Raw genomic sequence first — 25,419 nt, forward strand, 5'->3', positions numbered from 1 at the left:
CGAAACGTGCAGGAGTGTTATTTACATAGCCAATTACTGCGGGCCCAGAAATATACGGGCCCCGTATAATAAAAGGAAGCTGTCTGAAATTTTGTCGTGGTAAATAAACATGGCAGGGATCACGAAAAATTCTTGTTACACTGATTAAACACTGTGCCATTGAATAAACAATTCAGGATCTCAAGACAAAAGGACTGTATACATGAATTTTTGGGTTACAAGTTCATAATAAAATGATGTACAATTTAATATCACATTACTCTTGTCGTGTAAGGGTACAGAGCGAATCATTTACTCGACAATAGTCTTCGAGATAGAGGTACGCGGACGAGCATTTTCCTTTAAGTTATAATATCTGTTTTACATATGTTCAGGTGTACAAGGCAGCGTCCATTTTGGTTAATTTTTTTTTCTTTTTATCTGGAGAAAAGATTCCTAATACCGTTGATTTAATCAACTCCGCCGAACGAAGCTAACCGATATTTGGACTCTTCAAGGTAAAACTGTTCAGTGATAAGTGTAAGAACTCCACTTTCGTTGCGTATAAGGAATGAATGTCCTGAAGTAGCTTATATCGTTTTAGAAGGAACAAAGTCTCTAGCTTCGAATAATCTGCTGCGAACTTCAGTTATTTACCCTTATAAATATTCGCTCTTAACTTAATATAACTGTGCACTTGTTGACTCGACTGTTTCTTTTTGCAGAAAAAAAAAAATGCGATTTCTTGGTGTTTTCATCACTTTGTTCCTGGTTGGTTTCACTGTAAGTAGAAGGACACTATTTTCATCTGCGCAAAGTTTACTTAAACTGAGTTCGTACAACAGAATTCAGCTGATAATTTAAATTATAGCAACCCCATTCAGACGCTCTTATAAGCTTTTGTTTTCGGTCACGCGCCAAATTTCAGAAACTCGTAAAAGTCTCCTAAAATATAATTTTACAACACACAGAAAACGTTGAGAGGGTACCACGCAAAATTACTAGTCAACATCTTTTATCTGAAAGGTCATATACACCAAAGTAACATTGCTGCAAGACTATTCATGATCACTTAACCCCCAAAAAGGGTCTCCTCTGTTGGAAATCTTGAATGAACGCCACCAGACGGGTGTACTTTACAATGGCTATTTTGAGGTTCTTTGTTGTTATTTTTATTATTTTCTTCATCGGCACTCTTTCCGTACCAGCTGTAAGCAGATCAAGCAGTTCAACAGCCGAGCACCTAGCGGTATTTACGTCATAAGACCTTTACGCCATGGTTTACCCTTGGTTGTGTACTGTGAGATGGCACTAGGGGGTGGTGGCTTCACGTTTCTCCCTCGATCCCTCACTACCAGGTCGGATGCCCAGCGAGTCGTCAATGCTCTTTTCACCGAGAGAAAAAGAGTTCTCTTGAAGCTGCAGCACCGTGGGCAGCACAAAGAGTCCTACACATTGATCACGCCACACCGCTACTACTGGCGTTACAACTTTGGTGTCCTGGTGAACAGCTACACGGGCTACACGCCGCCAGTGAACAGGTTCATGCATGACTACATCCTCTTGGGGATCATTCCGAAACATGCAGCGGCACGGCGTGCCATCCAGGGCTTCACCTCCAATCATCGCATCGTGCAGTTTAGGAACTGTGATGCCAACCCAAACAGCTTGTTCGCCTTCCTGCCGAATCACTACCACCAAGCCCCTAGCTCTTATCTCGCCAATAACCCGGTATTTGAACGCCAAGGGGTAGCTGTCGACTGGCGCAATGCAGCTTGGTCCATCACCAATCCTGTCCGCACCATGCCGAACCAGTTCTTCTTCCTGACCGAATTGCATTTTGGAGGATGCGGCTGTTACACGAGCAGCAACCGCTGGACAAATTATCAAGGCACGGCCATCGGCCTTCGTTAAAGCACTCGGCTGCTGAGAATCCAAAAATAAGCCATTAAATGTAACGGGTTTAGGTTTACTCGACGCTTGTCCGAGAAATGTAAGGGGCTGCTTTAAGAAAATCATGTGCTTATTTCAAAGTCACGACAATGGAAAAACATAACTTGGGAATAAAATGGAGTGTTAAATATTTGAGATTGTAGGATTGCTATTGTCTCACAACACCCGCCTTCTTCTTTTCTCCTGTTGTATAGCCTTGTCAGGGAAGACGACAAAGAATCGTGCTAATGGGAAAAATACTCATTTACATCGAGGTTGTTTTTTAAGCCCCGGAATGCTCAATTTTCGATGAAAAAACCCAAACACTTACCTCCCCTTTATTTGTTGAAGCATTTCAATCAAAATGACGAACTTCTCTAATGCTCAATCGCGAAGTATTTTCCAGTCAGCTACCCACACCTCTCAGCAAACAACAGACACGTAGATTTTGAGCACGCAAAATGGATTTCACAGCTTTTAAGACCCTCTTACCTTAATTATTTACAGTTTTTGGGCAAATTCCTGATGCAGGAAAAAAAAATGATAGTAAAATCCAAGATATCATAACCTTGGGTGGGAACAGCGGTAGCTATTGAATAGTCCCATGGGATATTTGATATCCTTCTTTAGTGTTTTCTGACATCTCGTTTCTATTGCCAAGGAGATTTATATTTTCTCCTCTTAAATCGGGATTTATCTAAACAGTGTTAACGAAAATCTCGCCCATCTCTTTTTTTCTTGCACTCTCCTATCTTCCATTAGGTGCTTTTCTCTATTTTTTTAATCGCTTTGAGTGATTTTTAGGCCTTGAGGAGTCGTAAAATCAAAGTGTTCAGGTCACTTGGTGTAAAGGGATGCATTTTTCATTGGCACAGTTTTCATAAATCCAGTCATATATATTTTCTTTTTCTTTTTTTTTCATAAGAAGTGCTTTGAGTTAACCCTCATTAATAAGAAAGACAGCATGCAGTAGCGACATAAATACAAAGGCACCAGACTGACACACACTGATTATTCTAGACCTGTTCTCACCAGGAACAGCGTTTCTTCGTCTCTTCTTTCTTTTTGTACAAGCCATAGTATGTACAAAGATGGCGTAAAATACATTTTGCATTCATTTCTTTCCAAATTCTCAGCATTTCTTGGAAATATTCAGATGATTGCACATGATTGTCATTAAGAAAGTGACTGTCAGTCTTTGAGCATGGAACCTCTGAAGATTATAGTAGGCTTTTTAAAATTCTTGCCCCTGTCTGTGCCTGCCTATCGTTTTGACGCAGTTTCCAAGGAGAGTTGCCGCTGTCCTAAACCATTACTCTCAGTTGGTAGACCGATGTAAGCGAATGCTGAGAGAGAAAATGACCTTCTTACTCATCACACTCCTACAGCCTGTGTTCTAGAAAAGTGTCAATATTCACTTCCTCAACTACCGTCATCTTTAGCCTCGTCCCTGTGTTCCAGTGATGAGAACACGTGACCTGTCACGGGGCACACTGTCTTATTTCTTGCACAGTGTATGTGCGTTGTTACGCCATTGGGGTAACGCGCCACAGCAGGATCATTGAAAGGCCGCCTGCAAGCTTGACATAATCTGAAGAAAACAAATGCAAATTGTCTCTCAAAAGTGACTAAAACCTGTTCAACTAGCACCCAAAGGAAAGGATTTTCAGTTTGTTTTTTTCATACTTTAACTTTTACACTGGCGTTTCGAGAATTTCTTCATCATTGGAGCAAATAGGAGATAGATACTTTATCTGTTACCATGTTGCGCCCTCAATTCCTCCACTAAATTCCACGTTATAAAACATCAGCTGTCTAAACATGTAATTTATCGACTTTTAACGGTAGCTAAATAAGGGCTTATCCACCTTTCTTCCGTCACCAAAAGATGCGCTTTATGAGATATCATGTGAGAGCTTCGCATCTGAAATAAAAACACACTGCGTTTTAAAACAAAAAATCGTCTCGATAAACGACACATTTCAGAAGTAAAGCGAGACATTCTGAAACCTTGGCTGCAGGTAGCACACGAGTGGAAAATCTTATTTACATTGTAGATCGCTTTTCTCTGTGAGATTCCAAGGTACAGTTGAACCTCTCTACAAAGACAACCTTGGGGTAAGAGGAAGGTGGTCGTTTTAGAGAGGTGGCCGTTAGTGGAAGTTCGACTGTAATTACGGCAGCTTTTCAAAGCACCTATGCATTTCTGGTTCGAGGTTTATAACTGAAATATTCAAATACTGGTGCAAAGCGCTCATGCTAATTCGCAAACGATGCGTGTTCAAACACCATATTCAAAATGACTTGACTTGCGTGACTTTTCCTGCTCTATTTGATTCTCCGTTCTCGCAATGCATTCATGTTAGGCCTACTGATTGCTTTATCTCTGTCTCTCTTAGCCAATCAAATGCCATTTCGAACCAGATCGCTTTAGAGCTGGGTTTGTCACGCAACGTCTTGTTTGAATCAAACCCAACATTGAGAAATGTTGTTTGTACGACAAAGGATATGTCACGCTAATGTCATGTAAGCTCTTCATTATAAGCATCAAAAGTGTCCTCATCCTCATCTTAGACAAAAGTGTGAAAAAGCGAGTCAAGTCACACACGAGATGGATTTACAGTAAAGACTTGCCTTGATGTTTTCTCCTCGTGCTAAGCTGCGAAGAATCTTTGTGTTACGACTTCTGTGAAGACTTAAACGAACTGAGCCACTGAGGAACTGAGAGATCACACCAATGGACCATTCCTCAGGGATCAACTTCATAGCCTGGAAATTACAAAAGACAAAATTCTCTTCGGTTATAATTATTTGCCAATATATTTCATGCAAATGAAAACTTTTTGTGCGCTCATTTTATACTTCCCGTCTTTAAGTTAAATATGGCACTTCTTAATTAATTTCTCTTGATTAGAGCGGTTTCATTTGTGTCTGGTTCTAGTTCGCGTTATGCTGAGGGGTGTGTATTACTACGTTTGAGCGGTTTTCAGTTGAGAGTCGAAAGTAATCAGGCAATTACTTTGGTTTTGGTTTGGTTTAACTACGGTCTGAGATTGTCTGAGTAGTGGAATGGTTTGTTTGGTTTTGGTTTTACGACACTCAATTGAAAACCACTCTCACCGATTGGCTTAAAATTTCGCGCCAATTTGTCATCCAATCATAGTATGATCCAATCAGAAGTAAGACCAAAAGCAATCGTGACTCGTTCGCACTCGTTTTCCCGCGCATCGCGTCAGCTACATGTAATTACTTTGAGCTTTGATTGGTTCATCAGATTGTCTGCGTACTTTGTGATTGGCCAGAGTGACTACTTTGATTTTGCTGAAACCGCCCTGACAAAGTTTTCTCAAATTCCTTTGTTATAGCTTGTTTTGGCTTTGTTTTACTAACGTTGCTTGATCTACAAAAAGGAAACCCTAACCCTAAGACTGCGCAAAATTCAGACTTATGGTTTTCTGTCACCACTTATCAATCTTACTAAACACACTCAGTTTGAGTTCATATAATACAGGTGTTTGGCTTGGTCAAAAAAGACACGTAAAAATCCATGGGAAGAACTGAGTAAGAGTACCTCGGCCGTGTCAAAGTCCGCCATGTGTGAATTCAGAAGTGCAACCGCTGGGGCGATTAATGGATCGCGGTCTCTGTAGGAGGGAATACAAGACTTCAGTGAGAACTAATTTTACAAGTTTGATGACAGTCGACACAGTAGTTTGTTCCTCTCTTCGTATACTCACTCATCAGGTAATAGGTAAACTTCTAATAGAGTTTGGAAGAGCTTCATTCGAAAGTTTCTGTCTTTACCCTACAAAGTAGGAAGTGATAATTGAAAAAAATGCAAATTAATGTTATTGAGACCAACACAATACCAGAAGAGCTTAAAAAAAGAAAAGTTTACTTCACAGTTATTAATCCCTTTTAAGCCTAATGAGCCCATAGCTGTCGGCGCTTAACTCTGGTTTGTGTAGCATGAAGTGGGGAGGAGTATTGCTACCCCCCTGGATGGATTGTTAGTCCATCGCAGATGGGGGGGGGAGGGGTTAGACCACCGCGTCTCCCCAAAATTATGTTGGTATGGTTGCTAAGTTCATGACTGCCGCGCGCAAGTAACGAACAGTCAGAGAAGCTGCAAGCAACACTAGGGAGCTACGTGGAAGCGTGAAAGGACGCCTTCGCATTCGTGAAGCGTGGATGCGCGCACCCGTGAAATCGTGAGATTTTCCAGGTTTCACTTGGATAAGAACGTTCGTGTTTCGCATTAAGTGTACACTCGCAGAAGAGCAAAAAGTGTGACCACAAGCATGTTACACCAGTTAATTATTTCATCCAAAGGTTTCGGTTAGTAAAATTGAAGATTTGCGTTAGCTGTTACCTTAGAGTGCAGTTCGCAGAATCTTTCAGCTTCTGTGAAATCCTCGAGTTTGTAAACTAAGATCTTGAGAGCTTTACTATGTTGTTCCATCTGAAAGTAACAGAGTATAATCGAAATCAAAATCCCCTATTTGCACATATGTATTTAAACAATTACTTAGAACTTATTATTGATCTGGTGCAATAATTCGCGTGCGGATGCTTTTGTTTCGGCGGCGAAAACGCGAGGGGATTGATGAGAAGTCGAGTTGAATTCCCGCTCGCGAATAAGGAAATAAAATGGGAGCTCCCCCGCCAAAAATCAATCGTTTGCGAATCCCGCCATCTACACAGGCTAGTTCAGGAGAAACACTTGCTCGTATAAAGAAAAAGAAATAGCCTGCGAGCAGGCTCTTCTGCGGTGAAAGAAAGTAGGAATGGGAAAAGCGAAGAGCCTGCTCGCAGGCTAAGAAAGAAAATAGCGTCTTGTTCTGATGTCTAATCATTTTAAACTCTATGTTAACTCTGATCCTGGGTTTATCCTGTTTTGAACAATCGTGTTCAGTTTTGGGAGGGGCGAGGTTGGATCGTTACTAGCGATGGACTAGTACCCTCTCCAGGGCGAGTAGAAATACACTTGGGTCAGCAAGTTAGGCTTGAATGACTTGGTCAATACAATGAAGACAACTTCGCCAACATGACACAGTATTTCAATATTTATCAAATTGAACGCTGCTCCGTAAACAAGTTGTTATATTTGAAAATGTGCCATGATCTTTCTCAGTACGAGACAACCAATTATTGCATTACTAACCTTTCCATAAAGAATCGCAGCTTCAGCATCTAAATCAGAATCATCATTGATCTTAGACAACAACAGAGTCACTCTGTATAACGAGGACCACTCTAACATGTGGCGTAATTTAGCCCTGCAACAAATCACAACAACAAGACACTTTGAGCTGTCCCAAATCAAAACGAAAAGTAATGTATTGCACTGGGCAAATAAAAATACGTTAACCTAAGAAAACTACGTATGCGGCAGTCTATACTTTTGCTTTGTACCTTCCTTTAAGACAAACTTTCTTCGATTATTCCAGTTTCTCATGATGGCCAAAAAAAAGAGTCGCCTCAGGAAGTTTTCTTTTTTTTTTTTCCCGAGGATTGCATTCACCATGAGGTAAAAACATGGGCAAGGATATGATGGTACAGTTGCTGAGAGTAAACATGCTTAATTGTTTCACTTCTCCACATTTTTTCTTTTGTTTTAAATGTTTCACTATCGTGAGTGCCAAAATTGCTTTGAGAAATGGCACCCACATGTCCGCAAACTTGGCCCTTTTTAGTAAACACTCAAAAAAATTATCTGAAAAGAGTAATATTGGTAAAGTATTGAACTTTGAACGAGTGAAAAAGAAAAATTTGTCTGTCAGGTACTTTCCCTGTTTATTGTTTGGTTGTCTGTTAATTTGCTTCTATTTTGAGCAAAGTTCAGTCGTTCTGTCGCGGTCACAGACATTTTATGCCACAGAGAACAGAGAAAAGCACAGACCATCGACGAAACATCTAACTCATCAAGTACACGACACAGAACATAGAACAGGAGCTACGGGGATATAAATGGAACTGATTTCGCACTGTAGGAAACATTCATTGCTCATTTGCTTGTTTTTGAACTTCCATTACAGCAACAGTGGTATAAACCTTGCATAGTTTCCGCTTCAACTCATACCTTTGTTTACTGAGATTGTCAAGGGAGCAAGATGGATCTCGTCTCATTTTCAACACTTCTCCCAGATAAAGAAGCGCCAGATGAGTGTGATATTTCTCTTTCTGAAGAAACAAAAAGGGAAATATACTGAATGCTACCTGTGCGCGGCAGTAGCTTCGTAGCTTTCATACCCTATATCGACTGTAGCTAATACAAATATTCTAACTTTAAAGCCTACAGATGAAAACTAATTAATTAATAGCATAGAGCAGTTTTCATACGTCTTAAAACCAGAACCAAAGTAACGATCACTCTGGCCAATCACAAATTACGCAGACAATCCAGTGAAGCAATCAAAACTCAAGACGAGGCGCGGGAAAACTAATGCAAGCGAGTCACGATTGGTTTTGGTATAAATTCTGATTGGACGACAAAGTGGCGCGAGATTTTTAAGCCAATCGTTTAACGTGGCAATGCAAAACCAAAGAAAATGCGCATTGCTTTCGACACTCACGCGAAAACCACTCCATAAAAAGTGGACGAGCAACAAGTAAGCAAATAATTGACGACGAAATTTTGGTACAAAATGATGAAGGCAAGTTACTAAACAAACCTCTAATTTTTTGTCAAACACGAGATATTCGAGGTATTGCTGAAGAGCCGCGGGAAACCTTTGAAGGTATTCCACTATCAAGTCTGGTCTTAGCTTCTCATCGTTAGGAGATTCATCTGTTGGTCTATCAGTAAAAACCTAGAACCATGATCCAAAAAAATGTCACTGAGCATTGAAGGAGACAAATGGTTCATCTATTCCAGTTTCCACAGCACGAAGTTATTAGGAGTATTAAGTGTTACCTCCCACCCGATGGGATGCTTGTTCACCGAAGGACCCCCCGGAATTTTGTAAGATTACTTTCAGCAATAGCTTGCCAGTTCCCATTTATACTCCTGGGCAGAGAGAGGCACTACAGGTGAGAGTAGTCACAGTCTTGCCCAAGAACACAACACAATGAACCTGGTCCAAAACCCCTGTTGATCTGGAGTGTGGTGCATTTACTATTCGACCACAGCGTTTCCCAAAAGACGCCTGCTCAAAAATGACTGAACACAGAATGAACACCACACCACGCTGACAAGGTAAAGGGTCGAGAAAAGGACGTTTTCATATCAGTGATACAAGTGCGCTTGCAGGGGTCACATAGGAAAGGTTAAGTCTGCATACGAGCCAAGCGGTCCATAAGGCAGGTACTTATCCCGGTTTCAGTAGCATGAAGTGTCTAGGAGTATTTTTACTCCCCCCTGGATCGGATGCTACGGTCCATCGCAGGGTTACTCCAGCATTACGTTCGCCGGTACTTAATTATACGCCCGGGTTGAGAGAGGCACCGTGAGAGTAAAGAGTCTTGCCCAAGAACACAACACAATGTCCCCGGCCAGAAATCAAATCCGGACTACTCGATCTGAAGTCGAGCGCACTAACCATGAGGCTACCGGGCCTGAGTATTTCTGAATTTCTCTAACAGACAAATAGCATATGACCTTCTGTCGTCTGCGCACGTCCGGCATCCAGATGCCCTATTCGCACCACAAAAATCATAGACTGAAACCTACGAAAGCCTAATACCGTTTTGCGCTACTCGTCATGTCCTATTGGAAATCCGCGAACGTACATGTAATGTACGAGATTTATTTAGTTCACCTTCACAGCTATTTCTTGATTTCTCTCCAGCAGCCATGGAACGTGATTCCAGAGAAGTTCAGAATCCTGAGAACTAAGTAAACCAATAGCAAATGAAAACAGAACATGTAGCATTCTGTTATCTCACTACTACCAACAACATCCTAACAAATAGCGCATTTCATTTTGACTCTCTTGGATCAGCCGACAACGAACCATGTTCAGTTTTACTGTAAGTATCTGTTGACGACACCTCTTTCACACTCCCTAGCTCAAAATAACCTAAATTTCATTCAAGGATTTCCTGACAAAGAACTTTCTACTGGAACCGCTATTATCACACTCCAACTGAAGTCTTACCTTGCAAGAAACTTCACAACATATTCCATGCCCGGGAAGTTGCGATCTTTTATCTCCCCTTGTATAATCCTAAACTCGGGACAAAAACGAAACGATATCACAAAAACAATACGCTAAAGTTCTAGATCTGTTAAGTGCGCTCCGTTCTGCCAGAGCCTCACCAGTACTGTTTTCCCCCGACCCACTCTAGAAGGGGAAACAGGCTCTTCAAAGGACTTAACCACTCACTCTTGGTTCTTATTACTTATTAATCGCTACTTCTACTATCAAAAGGTCATTTTATATAGCCTGCTCCAAGCTCTCGTTCAGTGGGGACGACCACCGAAAAAGCGGGCGGGCAAAGAGCGGGATCAGCGACCGAGAGCCTGGAACGGGCTACATGTTATAGAGTACCTTCATAAACAACAAAACTGCTCGCACACTGCTGTTCAGTTTTAAAAGCGAATGCAGGCACTTTGTCTTCGCATTGTAATTGTAAACTCAGACACGGCATGAGGGTGTGATGAACAAGGAGTACACACAATACCTTTTCCATACACCCATTGCTTGAGCAGGCTGTTTGTGGTGACAATAAAACAATGCCAATGCGTGGTGTCTCTGATGTAAAGAGCAGAAAAGACCTTGATCAGTGACCAGTTTTGTAACCGAAATGTTTCATTCTAGCAAGCGTGATCTTTTGGTAACAATACAGTCTATTTTAAAGACAGTTCTGGTTCCAGGGTGCAAAGAAAACAAGTTTGCAAGCTTTCCCTTCTGCCAAGCTCTATTTATGATGTTGACTAGCCCGAATATCAATCTCGCTAGCCCCCAAAACGTTCGTCTCGCAAAGTACTTCTGTAATTTGAATTTTCTCAAACATTTTCCTACGAAACTTCATTTTCTCATCGGGAAAAGTGATGAACAGAATCCATTAGCCCGGCTGCAAAATCCACTACCTCCAAGCTACTGGACAGGACTTTCTTTAGAAGAATAATAATAATAACTTTATTTGACGAGGGTAAAAACACTTTACAGTTAGCAGTGACAAACTGCTGGCCCTCATTACACTATACATAAAATCTAATAAATAAAATGACTAATGACTAAATACTACGTAAAGTTGACTTAAGAAATAGAGAAATGGTCGAGCCCTATGTATGATTCCTTAAGATAATTTACATACTTTGCTCGCTGTAGTTCACAGGGAAACTCGGCTAGAGTTTCGACTGGAGTTTTTTTAAAGAGTCGACTAAGTGTTTTTTTTTTCTGATACAGTCTACAACCCAAACCATGTGTATATGTAAGTATAACTGTACCTCGTATTTCTGAAGCCAGCTTATTGTATCAGCCACAGTACAGCAGTTCTCACTGGACACCAGATGTTGTAAGTTTGGAGAATTTATTTCGGTGTATAACTTGACAAGAGCTGTGTCAACCTCCTGGATAAAGAAGAAAACCTGATCATATATCTTTATTATGTTACGAGGAACAGCTAAATTATTTATTGGACATTCCTCCAACGCAAATGAATACAACCCTTTCATAAACGAAGAACTACTAAAATTAATTTCTCCATTTCTTGTTTGTTTGTTTTTAGGTATGTTGAACGGTTAATTCAAGAGTCCACGTATCTAGGAGACACTTAAGTTTGCCACAAAAAAATAAAGCAATGCAGTGAAAATATAAGATGAATGTAAAAATCACAAAATTTACCGGTCAACTACAATAGCCAGTGTACAGAAACCCTCCTCGGAAGGAAAAATCGGAGAGGAGCTGTCTCTCTCTCCGATAACTTTCTTTCAGAGAGAGTGGCTGCAACACAGGCTAACTAAATATCGCAATTAGTTGTCACAAAGCATGAAAGTAAAAGGTTTATGGCAACACATTTCTTGGAAACACCAAGAATCACACCTCTTTGTAGCCCATGTCTTCTGCAGATCTTCTGGTTTCTTCCTAAGAGTGAGAGGAAAATTAGAAAGCAGTAAGAACTTATCAATGAGCTTAAATTCATTATGTAATCGGAAGCAAACAGATATCGACTATCTTAAAAAGCACAGAACAAGATTTCAACTTACGAGGTACTGCATCAGGAATTGCTTAGCTTCTGCTAAAAACTGCTTGCTGCCTTTCACTGTGAAACAAACCGAGAAAAACCTTTTTAAATTACTAAGAAGTATTCACTGCCAAACACAGTGTTTAACGTCAAGCATGCCTGTTTGATGAGCAAATCGGAATATCACGTATAACTAAGAGAAAAAAAAGATACGGTTTGTTCACGAGTGCTTGTTTTGCTCACTTGCTTTGAACTAAGACACAAAAAGGACACTGCTGTAACAGACTATTTCTCAAAAAATTAAAGCATGCCCCCTTTTTACTTCCAGGATGAGAGAAATGAGATGTGATTATTCATGCATTTTATTCTGAATATCAGAACAAGAACTGTAAAATCATCACTACGTACGCTAGTTCTTCAACAGTATGCAAGGAAGAACTAACGATCAAATGAACGTTAAAGTAAATGGAATTTTTCAGCACGCACTCACCAAGGCCACTGAGTTCAACCAATTCTCTTGATGGTAAGTATTTCCAGTTGGATGATAGCAGTGAGGGAAACAAAATTATCAACTGAAACAAAGGTAAATAAAAAAAAAGGACAACTTGCTAGAAGTATTAAACACCAACAAAATGAACATAATGGTCAGAGAAAATGTGCTGTAAATACCTCTCTTGGATCCAGTCCTCCCTCTCTCATTAGACTTGCAGCCTCTGTGAAATACCCTTCTGCCATGTAAATGAATCCAGCTTGCTGTTGTGTTCTTTTGAGAAGCTACATGTAACACAAAACCCAAAGTGAGTTTTAATGACAATAATAACTGCTGTAGTGTGTTAATTACATACTGTACGATAAAGTAAAGGACCATTTTAGATAATTCTAAGGATTGGAGAAGTTAGAATGCTAAAAGCCCACTGGTGCTGGCCCATGCAACTTTGGTGCCCCATTCTCAGACAACTTGAACAAGACATTGCTTAGTGTAACACCCTCCAAAATGAACAAGTCTCCCAACCTTCTCTTTGCAGCAATCGTTGCGAAAAGAAGGAAATGATTGAAATGAACAAAAGCACACATAACCTTTTGAGTAGCAGTTTGTCATGTTGCCCAAACAATTTTCTGGTATCCATCCACGAGTGCTCCCTGCATCAGTGCTTTCCATATGGTATAAACATTAGTGGCTGCCCTCAGGTCAAGCACCCATTTGAGAGCAATAAGAGAGACCCCTAACAACTTCCAATATAGGACCAATTGCTGAACACTGCTAACAAAAGAGTTGGTAATTCATTTAGGAATACCTGCCAGAGTAAGTGCTGGGTCTTTTTGAAAGCGCTGCTTGATAAAGCAAGAATGTGGCAATGTGAGATTTAAGTGAAAACATTGTAACCTACCCAAACTGAAGAGCCTTCCAATCCATAGTCCCAGACATGAACCATTAGCTCATCACGAGCTACATTTCTCAATACAAACTACAGTTACCTAGAACAAATCATTATGTACCTTCTCATCTCTTTGAGGCCCTGACATGGTTTCCATGGCAACATGAGCCAGTTGAAGAGCTTCACTCACTCTTTTCTCATTTAACAACATCTGCACCTAATGAATATAAAGGCAGGAAAACTTAACGAATTATTTGAGGTGCTAACAAAATGCAATTCTGGTACCTTTCAAGGGTTTCTTTCAAATTTCCAACAATCCAACCTACACTGATATGTAGCCAAGCTACACTGATTAAAAAACTCCAAATTACTTGATTTCTTCTGCCTGTTTAGCACTGTTTATAAAGTAACATAATTATGCAGACAAAACAACATCTACTAGAAAATTGCCAGGGCTGTGCTCTAGAAGCATCCGAGTGCCATAGACAACTAACTTTTGCCTTTGGGCGACTGGAAAAACTTTTTTTCTTCATATAAAGTTACATGCTAGGCACCCAGGATTTCGTGGTTAGGAACCTTTGGGCTCTCTGTAATTTTTCTTAGACCACAGCCTTGATTGCTTGATATTTTCAGCATATTTCAACTGTTTAATATTAATCAGTAGTTTCATTTGACAGAACAGAACTTGATTTTGCATACACAACTTCACTTTTCACTATTGCAGCCAGGACAAAGTGAAACGTTAAGCTTTTGGTCTTTACAGAAAAGAAAAGTTACCTGTTTTTTGAAGGGGAGCTGCACCAAACTGTAGACCTCTCTTGGAGAACAAACAAACACCTGATTGTCATAATTCAGTAGTATCCTTCCACCCTTTAAAACAAAACCTCTGCATCAGGCATACATGTATGGCAAAAGATAAAGCTTTCAGCATAATGCAAGAGTGAGACAGAGAAAAACTGGAATTAGAACCCATGACCTCCCAAATACCGGTCGGCACTCTAACCACTGAGCTGTGGAGAGACTGGAGAGCTTGGTCAGTTACAAGATTCATAATTACATGATGTATTGTTTGATTTATATGCAATTAGGAATACCAAATTTAATAACCTAAAAAAGGCATATATGAAAACTTAATATTAATAGACATACAATGTGCAACTTATTTGGTAACAAGCTCATACCTTAAATACAAGTGACTGCTTCTGGGACTTTTGGTCCTGCCCTATAATGCTTTTAGAAGAAGCCAAAAATTGCATTAATTTTTTGTTCAAAAATTGGTCTCAGGCTGTTTGAGTCTGTGTAAAGTGAGATAACACAAGTCTCTGCTCCAAACATTTGACATTTGAAGTTATTTATTAACAGTATCTTTATTTTTACTTGGATAAAATAAAATATCATAATGATTGTTTATTACCTGTGAACAGAGATGGAGTTTGCTCCAAGTGCTATTGCATAAGGAAAGGAATATCCCAGTCCCAGCAATCTTTCTGACCAGCTGAGCGGTGCTCTCTGAGAGGTACCTTCTGAGGTTACAAACATGCCCATGACGTCTGTTGGGCCATTTAAAAGAAATTCTTCCTGCATGGTAAAAAGGAAAAGTTCATTCTAGATCATATTCTTTCATATGGTCTGGAAGACCAAGGACAGAAATTATAGACACTTTAGAGAATTTCTCATGAATGCAATGGTTCTAAAACAGCTGTAAGTACCATTGTCAAGGCGATCACATTCTTTTTCTATCATATATTTATTACTGAACATGTACTAGTCAAGACATGCTATAATCATGTAAGAAAGAGTGGAAATTCATCACCAATCACTGACAAGTCACTTACCATTCCAACACCCATGACAAATCCCTTTGTTACTTCAGCCTCGTAATGAAATAACTCTTGAACCTGTTGAATAAACAGTGGGTTTTTAGATTTCTTTGGTACAATGGAGTTGAGAAATGATTTACCACACCTTTCCCACAAGTTCAAGAGCCATGCCTGAAAATAAATCTAAAAAGTTCCAAACTGATGACCTAGTTCTCTGTAGTTCAATATTGTAAGAGTTTCTGATTGGTTGTACATGTATCTGGACCATTATTATGCAAACAATCAACTTGATGAATGGTAGAGCTGGGACATTGGAATAGAATTCCTGTACAGCGAAACCTTGACTCTGCAGACGCACTAAGACGTGGGTAAAGAGCACACCTTGTAAATTTATCCTTGAAAAAAATGGGACCAAAGGGGAAAGTCTAAATAATTGAAAAGTGATCCACCAATCAAGGTCCAGACAGTCAAGATTGAGCTTTCAGCAACCATATGTCAGAACAGGGAACATTAGACATCTGTTTAATGCATTGTACTTATAATAATAGGTCATGGTTTTCACATGTTGAGGGTTGAAATTAATTTGCGTTTTGCTTTCAATTGGTTTTATGTTTATCATCCCAAGCAACTGGCTTTAAAACATGAATGTGCCACTTTTTTATCCAATCAGACATAAATTAAAGCAGAACCAACTTGTGCGCAAATGTTTTCCATACTTCACATTGGCTTCATGTCTTTGCTTTGAGTTTTGATTGGGTTACTCAATTGTCTGTCCTTTGTGATTGGTCAAAGTGATAAGTTTGGCTTTGGTATAACGACACTCAATTGAAAATTGCTCTTCTATATTGATTTGAATGCAGTTACAGTACCTTGCCAGACAAAATGTTCACCATGCAGTAACGATACTGATTTGCTAGAGCCACACACACAGCCCCTCCATCAACTGCCTAGAATGATAATAAAACATTTTTTAACACGGCACAAAAAGGAAACATTTTTCAGTCGGTGCACATCAATATCGCAGGTCTGGACAAAAATTAAATGCATTCAATAAGAAAATGAAAGTAAATATAGAAGACAATCCTAACCATGTGTATTGGAGGCTCTGGTAGTGGGATTTCTTTTAATGGAATTATCTTGTCTTCAGTTACTGAAAGAATGTGAATAGCTTTCTTCTTAGAAAGTGCAATGCAAACCTGTAAATACCAATGAATACAATTACAATTCTGCATTTATAATTTGAAACTTAAGTATTAGGAAGATCACAGCACCCTTAAAAATCTCAGTCAATTGCATATCTATTTTTAAAAAAAAATTAAGACAAGCGCATGCTTGTCACTGACTTGCAATAGAGTAATATTCAAACTAACTGTTAGTTATTAAATAATAGTAAATAAACATCAATTGGTAATTATTCAAAATGTATAAATCAATGAAAGAACTGCTTTCTAGTTAACTATTATTCAACAGTTAATAGAAATGCAATCTCGTGGACAAACCTCGACAGCAAAAGGATCAAACATATTTGGATTATCATTTCTACACATGGCTGTCACCTGAAAAACAATTTAACAAATTATCAACTTCTCAAACTCATTTAATGATTCATCAAGAGGAAACAAAGAAAGTCATAACCTAGACAGTTTGGGTACCAGATCTTCTCCAATTTCTCTGACTCAAAATTCATCAAAAATAATCTACTCCACATTGCATTTTCAACTCTCTTCTCTGTGTCAAGAAATGTAGTAACAAAAAAAGGAAACATTTTCTCCTATTTTATATATACCATATTGCATCTCAACAACATGATGGAATAAGTTAACTTTCAGGTTGTGGAAAGTTAAACACAACCAACATGATCAGTCTTTCAACTTTTAACTTTATTTTTTAACAACAAATAAAGTGTTCTTTAGTCAGACTTAAATATGGTACCTACTGAATAAAACTCTGTACTTTCAAGTATTCAGAGGTTTCAACAACTGGCAAATTAACCAGCAAATCATGCAGTCTATGTGAAGCAAATTCATCCTCATTTTCAGCCTTCTCCCTGTCAGGTTAATGAGTTACACTCGTCTATCTACTTATCGAATTCCCTGAATACTGTTAGTAATAAGTTTTTACTAATCTATTAAACAGAGTAGAGCCACTTTCAATAGAGTCAAGTAAAACCAAAATCAAACCTGTCCAGTTATTTACGAATAAAACTACTCAGCCACGAATCGTAAACTGTAGTAAAACTAAAACGAAAGTAATTGCCTCATAAATTACTTTTGACAGTCAATTGAAAATCGCTCTTTAGAGATCAATAATGTTTACTTATTAACAAATTAATTTCAACACAATTTGCTGACAGTTTTGAGTTACTGTTAACAGCACAGCACCTACAGTATGCCAATGACTTGTGAATCATTGGCATAGCCTTCTTGTCCAGACATACCCCTTTAAATCTGTCCTTAAATCCTGTGGCCAGAAACTGCAACATAATGTACAAGACATTGATATTAAAACCCCATAAACTGCCAGTTAGAATAAAGATCAACCTAATAGGGAGGTCTTTAGTCAGCTTAAGTGTTCAAAATAATGTGTTGGGCTTCAAATGATAATAGAAACCCATCATTATTAATCAGTGTAAAAAGCGTAAATTTTGATATTTCCTCCAGCAATTCAAATCATGCAGAACAGGACCTTCAAAGGGGCTTTGTAACAAAGTTGGCTACGGCTTACAAAACAGATATGTAGACTTAGAAATGTTTTTCATAACACATATTAAGGACAACTCTTCATAAAATTCTAGCTTAGAAATTTGATTCTTTCCTCTATTAAAAACTAATTTTAATTGTGAATTGTGGGGAAATGCATCCTTTCATGAAATCTCACTGGCTACCCTTTCAAGGAGGGGTTTTCTTTTGTTTTGAGACCCCCTGCCCCTCTGGAAATTGCAGATTAGCTTGAGCTCATCCTTGTCAATATAAAAACTTAGCTTTTAAGGACGTTTGCATGAAACTTTTTCAGTCAAGAGAATTTTTTTTAATTTTTACTGCTGTCAAATAATGAGTTACTTGTGTCAGAAATGCAAAAAAAAAAATGGAGGTCACCGACTTCGTTTCAGAGATAAGACATGTGAAAAACTACCCTGATTTTGAAAAATTGGCACACATAATTCAGCATGGTCTACAGGCGTTTATAGTTAAAAATATCGAAGGTGAGTCAACAGAGGCAAACGATCTTAGTCATAGTTTGTAGAAGTGGGTCTGTTGCCTAAATAATTCCAAATGTTGCCAACGTTTTCACAAAACTTAACCCTTCAAGGGGCATTTGAAACCGCTGCACAGATAAAGAAAGACCTAAAAATAACGCAATTCAATGGTACATTTTGCAAAACATTCAAACTTCTAATCAATAGATTTTCTTCAGTTTTTCGCTAAACGTAGAAAATCGGTAGAGAAAATGATCCATCAAAAGAAAAACAGGGGTCACTGAACTTCCAGGAATGTTTAATCCAGGAAAAGCTATAGCAATGGCCATCTGCCCTATTATTGTTGGCGTGTGAATTTGCATGCACAGTAAGGATGCATGGAAACAATTAGCATGAACATCCTCAAAACTCCACTCCCTCTTGGATTTAGATTATTAACATCCTTCCTTGGGGAGAGGGTGAGTGCATAGATAAATTCTGACAATTTCAAAATAGGTGAACAGTGAACAATCCTGAAGATGCAATTCAATGCCAATTACATGGAATTGCATGACCACATATCATCAGAAAAATTGTTTATGTCAATAATGTACAAGTTTTAAAAATTGCGAGTGGCCAACTCACCTCTAAGCCAAACATGGAAAACATCAAAATACCACCTTAAAAATAGAATAACAAGAGATGGTCAGCAAAAGAACTTGTGGTGGGCTAAGTACAAATGTTCAATTGAAAGTAAATTAATAATTATTTTAATAGCGAAGCGTGTGTGTGACATTATAACTCAGACAAACCCAGACAAACAAAACGGAATGGTGGAAGATTTGAAGCCTTTTCAAGCACGTAAGCAAGTTTTCCTAAAACAATTTTTAAAATGAATATTTGGTGTTCACTTTCCTCCTATTTCTCTCAGAACATGCTTATGTTGTCTGGCTCTCGCAGGGTTCCAATAATGTAATTTGCATTCTATTTTTAGACCTTGCACACTTCACTATTAATATTGTGTTACATACTTATATATGCCACAATGTGTAGTTCCAGAAAATATCCATATCTCCCCCACAGAGGGGATTCTTTCTAAGATCCCCCCCCCTCCCACCCCTCTGGAAATTCCAATAAAGCTTCACACATTTCTTTAAATTTTTTGGTCTTACAGAACCCCCCACCCCCCCAGGAAATTCCAATCCCTTTTGTGGGGGGAGCATGGATATTTTCTGGACCTGCACAATAAGCATTTTTTAAGGACAAAAATGTTGCACCCTCAAAAATGACAAGTGTCATTATTACATCTGTACTACCCCATATAACGGTCACCTCTACACAAAGGCCACTTTCCTCTGTCCCTAAGTTGGCCGTTGTGGAGAGGTTTGACTGTGATTCATTAAATTTAATAACTGACTCGTATTATTATTTAAATAATAATTAATTAAAAACAAACTAATTAATAATAATTTTGTAATTAATCAATTAGTCAAACTGGAAAAACACTTTCAACAGCACATTTCTCAAGTTTCAACAGGAACAAATCAAAGACCTGTTGGTAAAGCCTACAAAACTTTACAAGTTGCAGCTTACCATCACAAAGTACAAGAAGTCTGTTTATGGCTGGGGCTGTCAATACCTGCTGTACTGGCTTTTTCTGAAACAGAAGTGCAACATTGGATATTGAATGCCTTAAGCAATAATTGCACATGTAGTTTAAATTGACATACAACATACTGGCCACTACACGACTGTGCAGTAATAGTTAGAATGTGTCAAGCAAGGCTTTCGTAGCAGTATAAATGAGTAGACGTCATGATAACTTAAAAGTATATATCCAGGTACTGTAGTCTGCTTTAAACATTGCTGCAGTCTCTAAGCCCCATTAAAAGTAATCAAATTGCAAATCGTTGAAAAGCCACAGTTTTTAAAGCAAAGTATGACGCTTAATTGTAATCCACAAACCATTCCAAGATGTTTACAAGCTTGAAGCCTTGACTGAAATGTTGTCTTCCCCAGTGGCGAAACACCTTCATCAATCACATAATTAAGAACAAAACTGTACAAAAATGAACAAATGTAAGAGCTTTTTCAGTGTAATGCTGTATAACCTGTAATACAATTACCAGTAAAAAAGAACACAACATCTTCAACAATTTGGTCAAAATATAACAAAGCAGATATCCAATAAGGAGGGTTTTCCACTAGCATCTTCAATTCTTGCATGCACACTCAAATTAAAACCCTTCTAGGTACTGGAAATGAAACACTCACCAATCTGATGTCCCAATGTATAAATTCTGTGCAGCACAGTCAATACATTCCACCTAAAATCAGTATCCTATTATTATTAAGCATTCCAACTTTCCAAGACGTAGATGTAAAGGCCCTATGTGCCATGAGGCATGAGCAGGATAGATGCTAGATGTAGATGCTAAATTCCAACTTTCCAAGATTTCATCGTACCTAAACTGAGGCTTCGTAATGGCCTAACTAACTAACTAACACTGGGGCTTATAACACTACATGTATGCAGTTCTAAAAAATATCCACACCCACCACGAGGAAGGTTAATGGAAATATTAGTTGATATTGTGTTGTAAGGACTTTGTATCGAAACAATTGGACACCCACTTTTGAGGTCTAGAGAAACGCTGAACACACTTGTATTCTGCTCATATGTATATGTCTACTAGTTGTTTTTCTAAGCCTTAAGCATACATTGTTTTCTTAAAGAAGATGGTGTTAAGCTTAAATATTAACCTTGAGTGCCTATATGACATACTCAGTACATCAAGATTTTTGTCCCTCAGGTGCCTATATGACGTACTGGGTACATCAAAATTTTAAAGTGCTACTATGACAAAAATCTCATCTTTCCTATCGCAGCCATTTTAAAACATAAACAAGTAGCCTGTGTGAGAAGAAGAATGCTGTTTACTATATTCAAATATCTCTTTTCGTTCCAGAGATATTCTAGTTTTAAAAATATGCCAATTGGCCCAGTGATCACATCATACACTCAACCAAATTTTGATCAAATATGATGAAAAAAGATATCTCAGCCAATTTGTATCAGAAATGTTTGATTCTTCGCAATAAGATTCTACTTATTGTGCTCCACAATATGAGCTTCACAGTTCGGTTACCATGACAACATACTGGGTTCCAGACCTCCCCAATATTAAAGGTATTCCCAGTCACCTTTGGCATTCCATTTTGATATTTGCAAATGGTGCCTCATATTCTTGATCCAGCAAGCATATAAATATGTTAGCTCAAGTTTGTGACCTCATTTAATGTTTTCCGACCTGAAAATCACTAACATATTGAAATCAAGAGGGTGGGGACTGGAAAAGAGTGAGTTGCCATGCATACAGAACTTTTTACAGCAGTAGGTGTGTTTCCTGTAGAACTATTAGCCTGCCAAGTTTCAATGGTCTGCACTGCAAATTGACCAAGATAGCTCTATTTATACACTTGATATCAAATTGGTTTGAGTGTATGACGTCATCAGTCATCTCATTTGCATATTTTACACATTTTTCAAACTTAAATATCTCCGAAACTAATGCAGATATTCGCAAACGGTAAACGGCATTTTTACTCTTTTATGGAATTCTATGTGATACACCTGAAAAATCAAGGGGGAAAAATTTGATCATAGTACCACTTCAAGATTTAGTCAAACTCCCAGCACACCGGAGACAATTTTTATCAGCACCTGAAATTCGTAGATTTTTCAACAGACTTCTTTTTTACCATTGCTGTGATATCAAATGGATATCAAATTATGTCAACCTCGGTGTCATGTCCATAGTCCCAGTAAACAAGCTTGTGGTATATAAAGGTTTTACTAGACACCCATTTTCAGTGAGAAATATTACGGTTTTCATTAAGGGCCGTAACCCATAGCACCTTTTTACGGCTCAGTACGCTTGATTTTCCCTTGATGCTATAGGTGAAATTGCCTGTTGTTGAAAATATTCACCCACAAAGTAACAAATTTGCTACGGGTGTGGAGAATAAGGTTACAGCTGACTAAAAACTTGATGACAGCCTGAAAATGGTGTGGCACACAGGGTACACAATGGACAGGCACTCAAGGCCAGGGGTTAAACTGTTCCTTCCAGATGATAGCTACAGCAGAGGTCTTTGTTGTAATAGCTATACTTATTGTCAAAACCTTTGAAAAATTTTGAATCTCTGTCTTTTTAACTTGAACACTTCACGAAGATGTTCACTAAAACTTGCCAGATCGCAAGTAATAAGTGCAATAAAAATAAGCGTAACATGGAATCAGAAGACAAGTACTGCATAAATTTAGATTTAGGTGCTTGAGCGAAAAATAAAACATCTCAACCTACCGTTTTTGGCCTGTCTGCAGAAGTAGTCACTATCCTTTCAATAACTGGTGCTATTTCGAACGCTTTGAAGCTCATTTTAGCTTGGGAATCATAACTACTTCCAAATTCCTTTCCGCTGCTATAAAACTCCGCCATGTTGTTGTTTTGACGGCTGACTACTCGCGGGCTCTAATGTTCGAGCCCAGTCTTCCGACAAACCGTGCGTGGGCGCCGCGTGGGTGTTTTGCGTGGGGTGCATGAAAAATTAATATTTACCTTGATTTACAAAGACTTCCAGTCCACCATATTCAAATCTGGGCACCCTTGAACTAATGGAAAAGTTTTCAAAATGAGTGACTCATAGAAGTGGAATTTCTTCGCTGGTTAATAACAAAGGAGCCCATTCTAGCTCTTTCGCGTTTGTCAGCCGTTCATTAACAAATGAATTGTTACCAAGGTTTCAAAGGACGCTCTCGAACTGATAAATAAATATATCAATTTCTAAGAATAATTTCTGGTGTTTTTTTTTTCTTGCTTGCATCCTAACAATAGATAAAATTATATTGCGGTATCTTTTGTATTCACGATAATATTTCGCAGTGGAATATTTCACAGAGCATCGACTTTAATTTGGAATCTTCCTCGTGTATTTCTTGCTGAAAGATTTTTAATTAACCTAAGAGGAAAGTTTTTTTTATCATTCTCGGTCCAAACAGTGAAATTTTCTCCGCGTTCGATCGGAAGATGTGGAAAGTTCTGACTTGGGTGGGGACACCATATATGGAATGCAGGCTGTAATTTATTCCCTCCGCATTAAATTACTTGAATTGCTTGAGTTAGCAACTCGTAACAGGGGAAGACGCAACAAATTTTATCATCGGTGTGCGATAGTTAATTCATCTGTGAGCATCATATTCTTTTGCGACTTATTCCTGACAAATCAGAACATAAGATGACTACAGAATTTGACGCTGACACCGTATCGGCTCCGCGACTGGTTGTAATGAAGCGTGGCCCAGGAGGTTACGGTTTCAACCTCCATGGTGAACGAAACGTTCAGGCAGGGCAAACGATAAGCGCCGTTGACGATGGCAGCGAGGCCCAGAAAGCTGGCCTTCGAGTCGGTGATAAAGTAGTCGAGGTGAATAGTGTGAACGTGGAGAAAATGTCGCATAGCGATGTTGTAAAGAAGATCAAAATGAACGACAAAGAAGTGTCTATGCTTGTGATCGACCACATCACTGAGGCGTATTTGAAACAAGAAGGACGACCCATCACTGCTGATATGTGTAATCTTATGACTGTTTATCAGCCCAAGCAAGCACCGAGCGTACCCGAGGCTCCTCAACAAGTTGCTGCGGTCGATGAATCGGTTCCCGAAGTGCAAGAGTCAAACGTAGTGGAAACGACACCTCCGCCCACAATCGAGGCGAGCGAAAACACCACCGAGGAGGTTAAGAACGAAGTCGACGCCGATGGAGAAGCCGATTTGGCGAACGAAGCAACGACACCCGAGGAAGTTAAACAACTTAATGAGGTTCTGAAGAATGAAGAAGACGGACCAGCGCCTACGCCAGCTCACAACGGCACTGATGATCATCCGCCAGCACCCGTTCCAGAACCGACTCCGGCTCCTGCGCTAACCCCTGCTCCGGTACAACACGCTCCTTTGCCCAAGCCAACGGCCAAACCTCTTCGGAGCACGATCAAACAGCAAAAAGCTGAAAGCTGGGATGATAAATACAAGAAATTCCAGCAACTGTGATCTGGCGATTTTCGACGGTGAGTTTCTAAGGCGAAGAATCCAACGTAACTTGGGAGAGAGTTATTGGAAAAGTTTCCTGGGTGGAATCGAATGCGGTGATGTATGTAAACTAGACAGTATTCATCTCTTCGTGCGTGGACTTTAGAAACCGCCCTAGGAAAAGCAAAACAGTTTGTCTCTGGAATATATATAAATCGATATTTTTTGAAATGAAGTTTGTAGAGCTAGTTTGACATGAGCACAAATTTTGTATTATCTGGCATGGCACGAGTTAAGCGATTGAGGGCAGTATTCAAAAAAAAAAAAAGATGGTTTATTATTAAATGTTCGTGTAGCCTTGTGTAGATTTTTGCGGTGAGTTCGAGAAGTCATCGCTTTGTTTATTGCCGAAATGTGATTTCTCCGGTATCTGTAATTGTACAGTACAGATGTTCTCGTCCATCTTAAATTCTTGCTGCTTTGAGCTGAGAAGCTTGTTTATAGCAAAGATTTAAGGACCACGTCCTAGCAAGAGTAGGCCATATCCATTCTTTAAAATATTTGCAATAAATAGCTTTTTCCACTCAATGAATATGGATTGATTGGTCGTAGTCTGTAGACAGATTTTAGCCAACTGTTGCAGACTTATGATCAAAATATTTATAGAGGATGGAACCGTGGCAGATGTTCACTGATCCGAGACCAACTCAAACAAGTTATTTTCAGTTTCGCTACGCCTCTGATGTACTCAGTATTGTGGATGTAAGCATTATTTTGGTCGCCGTTTGGCAAGCGTTCGTGATTTTATTAAGTTGATTTACCGTTGGCGTGATGCATAATATTGGCATACTTTCTCTATCCGATAGGCTCGCCGTTCATGTGCATCCTGTAATTGCTTGGGCAAACTTGTTCATTC

At 39.0% G+C, this 25,419-nt stretch overlaps 3 protein-coding genes across 3 annotated transcripts; 2 read left to right on the top strand and 1 right to left on the bottom strand.

Annotated features, from left to right (window-relative positions):
* The first annotated feature begins 1,197 nt into the window (after positions 1-1,197).
* LOC145499428 (uncharacterized) lies at positions 1,198-2,117 on the top strand. Its single transcript, XM_081478941.1, has one exon. It carries the CDS (start codon positions 1,285-1,287, stop codon positions 1,891-1,893), a length of 609 nt encoding a protein of 202 aa, XP_081335067.1. The 5' UTR covers positions 1,198-1,284; the 3' UTR covers positions 1,894-2,117.
* On the bottom strand, positions 1,882-23,099 carry LOC145499427 (transforming growth factor-beta receptor-associated protein 1-like). The gene is made up of 32 exons (XM_081478940.1): positions 22,781-23,099; positions 20,688-20,740; positions 20,379-20,472; positions 20,007-20,070; positions 19,059-19,093; positions 17,676-17,711; positions 16,738-16,794; positions 16,327-16,434; positions 16,108-16,185; positions 15,254-15,316; positions 14,833-14,996; positions 14,600-14,648; positions 14,196-14,288; positions 13,540-13,635; positions 12,712-12,816; positions 12,533-12,614; positions 12,065-12,120; positions 11,901-11,942; positions 11,306-11,428; positions 10,537-10,607; positions 10,011-10,079; positions 9,672-9,744; positions 8,586-8,723; positions 7,994-8,094; positions 7,076-7,190; positions 6,284-6,373; positions 5,649-5,716; positions 5,483-5,555; positions 4,546-4,680; positions 3,780-3,835; positions 2,128-3,502; positions 1,882-1,958 (listed from the first exon to the last, which is right to left on the bottom strand). The coding sequence occupies exons 1-31, from the start codon at positions 22,913-22,915 to the stop codon at positions 3,334-3,336; spliced, it is 2,691 nt and encodes an 896-aa protein (XP_081335066.1). The 5' UTR covers positions 22,916-23,099; the 3' UTR covers positions 1,882-1,958; positions 2,128-3,333.
* Positions 23,100-23,524: 425 nt separating this feature from the next.
* LOC145499650 (uncharacterized) lies at positions 23,525-25,095 on the top strand. Its single transcript, XM_081479164.1, has one exon. It carries the CDS (start codon positions 23,712-23,714, stop codon positions 24,522-24,524), a length of 813 nt encoding a protein of 270 aa, XP_081335290.1. The 5' UTR covers positions 23,525-23,711; the 3' UTR covers positions 24,525-25,095.
* The last annotated feature ends 324 nt before the right edge of the window (positions 25,096-25,419 follow it).

This window comes from Orbicella franksi, chromosome 10 (assembly GCF_964199315.1).
Source record: "Orbicella franksi chromosome 10, jaOrbFran1.1, whole genome shotgun sequence".
NCBI classification, from domain to species: domain Eukaryota; kingdom Metazoa; phylum Cnidaria; class Anthozoa; order Scleractinia; family Merulinidae; genus Orbicella; species Orbicella franksi.